Here is a 7,152-nt window from a genome sequence, read left to right as displayed (position 1 = left end):
TGCGGCTCTTGTGTCGTTTGCTGATGGACGGGAGGGGGGAGGTATTTTTTTTGGTGTCGCCACGGAATGGAACTGTTCCGGTTTGTGGTTGATGGAAGAGGGATGATGTAGTAGGGAGGAGGGAGGAGGAAGGAGGGGGAGTGTATGATGATGTCTCATTCTGGTGATGGTATTGTGTTTGTGATGGGTGGTCGTGGTTGTGAAGGCAGAGGCAGAAAAAGTAGCTGCGCTCGCCTGCCGTCGCAAAAAAAACTCTGTAAACCCCCCAGACTAACCAGTTCCTCCTCCCGCTTCTTCACATACACCCACCGCCATCCATCACATCTCCCACCGCTCCCATCCCACATCCTGCCTCCAGCCCATCACCTCCACCCAAGCCCCCCCCCTTCCCCCCCATCACGTCCTCCTCCAACACTCCATACTCCATCAGCCCCCTCATCCATTCCCATGGCCACACACATACACACACACACACACACACACACACACACACACACACACACACACACACACACACACACACACACACGCACAGGTACACGATCCCTCCATCTCTCCTCTCTCCCCCTCTCGCATCCATACACAAACACCCCATTTCCCCGCAGAAAAAAAAAAGACTCCCTCCGCCGCATTTCAAAAATGGTCAACAAAGTGGTGCCAGTCGAGCAAGCAACCATCCCCACATCCTCAGGCACGCAGCACGAGATTACGACGGGAGGTGGTATAGGGAACAAGGGAGATACACTTGACCATGCCACTCACCGCTGCGCGTAGCGATGCCGAAGTGCGAGGGACGCTACATGATATGTTTGTAGCCCAAGCAGAGGCTACACCCGAGCGTATGGCTCTTGTGGATGGCTTGGGGAGTCTGACCTATGGTGAGCTTGCCACTCGTGCTGAGTACCTGGCCAGTCATCTTGCTGCTCTTGGCGTGGCTCGCGACACGGCAGTTGGCCTCTATCTTCGCAAATCTTCGGCTTATATGGTTGCTCTCATGGCTGCTCTCATGGCTGGCGGTGCCTTCTTTGTCATCGAAGTCGCATCACCTCGTCCGCTGCTCAAGCACATGCTCGCTACCGTCGCTCCTCCGGTCGTCATCACTGATGCAGAGCTCGAGCCGACGCTCATTGAGGCCCTCGATGGCGCAGAGTGCTCTCCGGTCGTCATCGAGTATGAGGCGCATGGTCCGTCAGTCGACAAGTGGATGGCTCGCCTGAGCGAGCTGGTCGCTGCTCAGGGCCTCACCCCGCTGCCGGCGGACAAGCGTGTGCCGGTCGATCGCGATGCCCTTGCCTTTGTCTCGGCCTCGTCCGGAACGACAGGCATGCCCAAGGCCATCCTCAACCCGCATCATGCGCCAGTCACCTCGTACATTTGGCGGTGGTCACTGGCGGGAGGTGACTACACCCCGCTCCCCGGCCGCAACGGCTACGTCGTCGCCGCCAACGTGTTCTACATCTGGGAGTCGATCCGTCCGCTTCTCCGCGGTGGCACGCTGCTCTCCATCCCCAACAGCATCATCTACGACTTTCCGGCGCTGGTGAGCTACCTGGAGGAGCACGATGTGTCCGAGATGCTCTTCACGCCCTCGCTCATTGAGTCGCTCCTCGCCTCGTACGACATGGACGCGCTCCGCGCCCTCTTTGCCGGCTTTGCCATCGTCTGGCTCAACGGCGAGGTGGTAACCCGCAAGCTGCTGGCGACGCTCGAGTCGGTTCTTCCGGACTCGTGCGCTCTGTACAACCTGTACTCGATCTCCGAGTGCCACGAAGTGGCGGCGCTCAATCTGCGCAAGCCCGAGCTGCTCGCCGACTCGCCGGCTGTGGCGCCGGTCGGCTTCCCAGCCGACACTGCCCACTGCCACATCCTCGACTCGGAGACCCTGGCGCCGGTCGCGCCGGGTGAGGCCGGCGAGCTCTTTGTCTCGGGCCCGGTCCTCGCCCGCGGCTACTCGTCGCCGGCGCTCACCGCCGAGCGCTTCCCGCCGAACCCGTTTGCGCTCGCTGATGCCGGCGGTGAGTTTGTGGGCAACACCCACGACGATGTCCGCTGCGACTACACCGACCGCATGTACAAGACCGGCGACCGGGTGAGGCTCCTGCCCAACGGGTGCCTCGAGGTCCTCGGCCGCTGCAACTTTTTCGTCAAGATCCGCGGGTATTCGGTCACGCTCTCGGCCATCGAGTCGGCGCTGCTGGAGAGCCTTGCCCTTGCGTCGGCCGTCGTCGTAGCCGACGGCGCCGAGGGTGAGGACAAGCGGCTGGCGGCGTACCTGGTGGTGACCGACGAGTCGGTAGCACCGCCTGGCAAGCACTTGCCGACGGCGGCAGACATCGACTCGACGACCGGTGCCGCGCCCGCGCTGCGCGCCGCTCTCGCCGACGTCCTGCCGGACTACATGATTCCGTCGGTCTGGCTCCTCCTCGACGACCTGCCCATCAACAGCGTATCCGGCAAGCTCGACCGCAAGGCCTTGCCGGAGCTCCCGTCGCGGGCACAGGTCCCGCCGCTTCCGCCGATTGTGCCCCAGGGTGCGGCGTCGCTGGGCATGGCCGAGACCGAGGCTGTTCTCTGCGCCATCTGGGACCACGTGCTCTCGCTGCCGGCCGGAACGGTGACGGCAAACGACTCGTTCTTTGACCTTGGCGGGCACTCGCTGGCGGCGGCTCAACTGCTGTACCAGTACGAACGCATCCTCGGCGGCAAGCTCGCCATGACCGCACTGTATGCCGAGCCGGGCCTTGCCGCCCACGCCGCGGCGCTGTCGGGCAAGGCCGGGCCGATCGGCATTGCCGACGCGCAGCCGTGGGTCGACGACGCCAAGCTGTTCAACAGCAACCCGCTTGATGTTGTCAAGACCCCGCAGTGGACTGGCATCAGCTCGGCGCGCGGCATCCTGCTCACCGGAGCAACAGGCTTCCTCGGTTCGTCAATCCTCGCGCAGCTCATCCACGACAAGACCGATGCCGAGGTCATCTTTGTGGTTGTCCGCCCGCGGTCCGAGTCGCCGGGCGATACGCGGACGGCGATGATGGGCGCGTTTGACACGTATGCGCTCGACGTGCGGGCGCTCGACCGTGCACTCAACACCGGACGGGTGGTGGTGGTCGAGGGCGACCTGAGCTCGGAGGAGCCGCGGGCGGGCAAGGGCCTGCTGCGGCCCGAAGTTCTGGAGAGCGTTGTGCCGCGCGTTGATGTCATCATCCACTGCGCGGCGTGGGTCAACCTCGTCCTGCCGTACGATCTCCTTCGCGGTGCCAACGTGTTGGGCACGCTAGCGGTGGCGACGCTGGCCAGCGCCGCCGGCGCGACGCTGCACTACATCTCGACCAACGGCATCTTCCCGCCGGCGGCGAGTGGGGCGCTGGCCGAGACGCGGGAGATCGGCGGGCTGGAGGCCACGCTGGTGTCGACCTCGGGCTACGGGCAGACCAAGTGGGCGGCGGAGCAGCTTGTGTGGGCGGCGGCCGACGCGGGCGTTCCGGTCTCTGTCTACCGGCCCGGCAACCTCGGCGGGTCGTCGGTGAGCGGGTGCGTGAACCCGGCCGACTCGCAGGTCCTCATCTGGCTCGGCATTCTGCACACGGCGTGTGCGCCGCTGCTCGACGAGTGGGAGGTCGAGCTGACGCCGGTCGACTACGCGGCGCGGCTTGTCATCGGACTCGGCTCGGAGCCGAGCTCTGCGGGTGCGGCGTTCAACGTGGTCCATCCGTCGCCGGTCTCGGGCACCGAGTGGAACGCGTGGCTCTCTGCGGCTGCGGGCGTTGCTCTCGAGTACGTGTCGTACGGCGAGTGGCGGGCGCGTGTGCTTGCGGCGGCGGCAGGTGCCGGCCCGTCGTCGATGCTCTCGCAAGTCGCGGCGTGGGTGGCCTCGCTCCAGTCTGCGGCGGAGCTTGTGGATGTGCCGCGGCTGGCGACGGGTGCGACGGCGTCGCACGAGGCGGCGCATCTGGCGGACGCGGGGCGGCGGCGCGGACTCGGGCGTGCGCTGGTGGCCAAGTACGTGGCCAACATGGCCGCGCGAGGGTGGCTGCCGGTCGGCGCCGGCTCTGCGCCGCTTGCCGGCAAGGTGGCGCTTGTCACGGGCGCGTCGTCCGGAATCGGGCGGGCGACGGCGCAGGCGTTGGCGGCGGCGGGCGCGGCAGTCATGTTTGCGGCGCGGTCGGAGGAGAAGCTGGCGGCGGCAGTGGCAGAGGCGCGCGGACGCGTGGCGTGTGTCGGCATGGACGTGACGTCGCAGGCGTCGGTGGAGGCTGGAGTGGCGGCGACAGTCGCGGCCTTTGGCCCGGTCGACATCCTTGTCAACTGCGCCGGCGTGATGTACTTCACGCACATGGCGTCTGTCTGCATCGACGATTGGATGCGGACGATTGACGTCAACTGCAAGGGCACGACGCTGACCATCGGCACGGTCCTGCCGTCGATGCTCGAGCGCGGCTCCGGCCACGTCGTCAACATCTCGTCCGACGCCGGGCGCAAGGTCTTCCCGGGCCTCTCGGTCTACTCGGCATCCAAGTTCTATGTGGAGGCGCTCTCCCAGGGCCTCCGGGTCGAGACCGCCAACACCGGCATCCGTGTCACCTCCATCCAGCCGGGCAACGTGGCCACGCCGCTGCTCGGCCTCTCCACCGACGCCTCAGCCGTCGAGCAGTACGGTGCGCCGTCGGGCGCGAAGGTCCTCGAGCCCGAGGACGTCGCCCGTTCCATCGTGTACGCCGTGACGCAGCCCGAGTGGGTCGGCGTCAACGAAGTCCTCATCGAGCCGCGCGAGGAGCCTGCGTAGTTGGCCGAGGAAGCGAGATGGTAAAGACAAGAGGGCTGAATAGTTGGCCGGGTGAGTTAGGAGGTAGTGCAAGTGGAGCCAGCCAGCCATCTTCCGATCGGCTGTGGGCCCATCACCACCCGCCCACTTCCCATCTCCCACCCGCCCATCACCCACCCACTTCCCATCTCCCATCTCCCATCACCACCCGCCCACTTCCCATCTCCCACCCGCCCATCACCCACCCACTTCCCACCGCCCATCTCCCATCACCACCCGCCCATCACCACCCACCCACTTCCCATCTCCCATCTCCCATCTCCCATCTCCCATCACCACCCACCCACTTCCCATCTCCCATCTCCCATCTCCCATCTCCCATCACCAGCCCGCCCATCACCAGCCCGCCCATCACCACCCGCCCATCACCACCCGCCCATCACCAGCCCGCCCATCACCAGCCCGCCCATCACCAGCCCGCCGCCCACCGCCCGCCCTCCACCGGCCATCGCCCAGCACTCGACTTCATTCATTGATTAATTATGGACATTCTCGAGCAGAAGATTAAGGTCCAAGGCGACATTGTGCGGAAGCTGAAGGCCGCCAAGGCTGGTGCAACGACCGACGAGGAGCGTGCATCTCTGTCCACACAGATCAAGGACGAGGTTGCCAAGCTTCTTTCCCTCAAGGCCGAGAAGGAGGCTTCGTCCTCAGCGCCTTCTACTGCTGTACGTGTTCCCCTGTTCCCCCGTCCTCTCCCTCGCCCAGCCTGCCGTTGCCACGATCCATTCGAACCTTCGCCCTACGTGCCCACGATTAACTCTCCTTACATTTATCGTTACTCAATTAACTCTCCTCATATATATCGTTACCCAATTAATTCTCCTTGCATTTATCGTTGCTCAATTAACTCTCCTTGCACTCATGCATCCATCCATCCACTCTCACTCACCCTCACACCCCCGCCCCCAACCACCACCACCAACACACACATCACACACAGGACGAGACCGAGGCTGAGGCAGACAAGGCAGACGCAGGGGCAGGGGCCAGCGGACAGGTGGTGACGCCGTGGGAGGTGGAAGGCGGCGAGGATGGGATCGACTACGACCGGCTGCTGCGCGACTTTGGCACGCAGGAGATCACGCCCGAGCTCATCGCCAGGGTGGAGGAGCTGACGGGCAAGCCGGCGCATCCGTGGCTCCGGAGAGGGCTCTTCTTCTCGCATCGCGATCTGAAGGAGCTGCTTGATGCGTACGAGGCAGGCACGCCGTTCTATGTCTACACCGGGCGCGGCCCGTCGTCTGACTCGATGCACGTCGGCCACCTCATCCCCTTCCTCTTCACAAAGTACCTGCAGGACGCCTTCGACGTCCCTCTGGTCATCCAGATGACCGACGACGAGAAGTTCCTGTGGAAGAACATGTCGCTCGATGACGCTGCCATCTTCCTCCGTGAGAACGTCAAGGACATCATCGCCGTCGGCTTTGACCCGGCCAAGACCTTTATCTTTGCCGACACCGACTACATCCAGCACCTCTACCCGAACGTGCTCAAGATCCGCAAGGCTACGACCGGCTCCATGGTCCGCGCCATCTTTGGCTTTACCAACTCGGACAACATCGGCAAGTGGGGCTTCCCGGCCGTCCAGGCCGCGCCCTCGTTCGCCTCTACCTTCCCACACATGTTTGGCAACCGCCGCGACATCCGCTGCCTCATCCCAGCCGCCATCGATCAGGACCCGTACTTCCGCCTCACCCGCGACGTTGCACCCAAGCTCGGCTACCTTAAGCCCTCACTCATCTACACCCGCTTCTTCCCGGGCCTGCAGGGCGCAGGCTCAAAGATGGGCTCGTCCTCGCCCATGTCCGCCATCTTCCTCACCGACTCGAAGAAGCAGATCAAGAAGAAGATTGGCGCATGCGTCTCCGGTGGCGGCGAAACTATCGAGGAGCACCGCGCCAACGGTGCTAACCTCGCCCGCGACATCCCCTTCCAGTACCTCGAGGTCTTCCTCGACGACGACGCCCGTCTCGAAGAGATCCGCGTCGAGTACTCGGCCGGCCGCATGCTCACCGGAGAGGTCAAGAAGGAGCTCATCGCCATCATGGCCGACCTCGTTGCAAACCACCAGGCTGCCCGTGCCAAGGTCACCGACGAGCAGGTCACCGAGTTTATGTCCGTCCGCTCCTTCGACCACCTCGGCCTGGCCGAGTTCCGTGACTACGCCAAGAAGCAGACCGGCAAGCAGAAGAAGAAGAAGAACAAGAAGAAGGCGACGCCGGCCGAGCCGGCCGCTGCCGCTGCACCGACGAGCACAGCGTAAACCATTTACAGAACTGTCTATTTCATTCGTCTGATGTGATGCTCACGTCGTAGATCGACGAATC

At 64.0% G+C, this 7,152-nt stretch overlaps 2 protein-coding genes across 2 annotated transcripts; both read left to right on the top strand.

Annotated features, from left to right (window-relative positions):
* Positions 1-751: 751 nt before the first annotated feature.
* On the top strand, positions 752-4,783 carry AMSG_10846 (polyketide synthase hetM; the record flags this gene model as incomplete). Its single annotated transcript, XM_013897695.1, has 1 exon — positions 752-4,783. One exon carries the CDS (start codon positions 752-754, stop codon positions 4,781-4,783), a length of 4,032 nt encoding a protein of 1,343 aa, XP_013753149.1.
* Positions 4,784-5,292: 509 nt separating this feature from the next.
* On the top strand, positions 5,293-7,104 carry AMSG_10845 (T2-TrpRS). Its single transcript, XM_013897694.1, has 2 exons — positions 5,293-5,490; positions 5,766-7,104. The coding sequence occupies exons 1-2, from the start codon at positions 5,305-5,307 to the stop codon at positions 7,086-7,088; spliced, it is 1,509 nt and encodes a 502-aa protein (XP_013753148.1). The 5' UTR covers positions 5,293-5,304; the 3' UTR covers positions 7,089-7,104.
* The last annotated feature ends 48 nt before the right edge of the window (positions 7,105-7,152 follow it).

The sequence above is a fragment of the Thecamonas trahens genome (assembly GCF_000142905.1).
Source record: "Thecamonas trahens ATCC 50062 unplaced genomic scaffold supercont1.65, whole genome shotgun sequence".
NCBI classification, from domain to species: Eukaryota; order Apusomonadida; family Apusomonadidae; genus Thecamonas; species Thecamonas trahens.
This window is presented reverse-complemented; position numbering and strand designations above follow the sequence as displayed.

Coding starts and splice junctions, on each gene's coding strand:
- AMSG_10845 (XM_013897694.1), top strand. CDS start 5,305: ATGGACATTCTCGAGCAGAAGATTAAGGTCCAAGGCGACATTGTGCGG. Junction 5,491..5,765: donor CCTCAGCGCCTTCTACTGCT/GTACGTGTTCCC, acceptor CATCACACACAG/GACGAGACCGAGGCTGAGGC.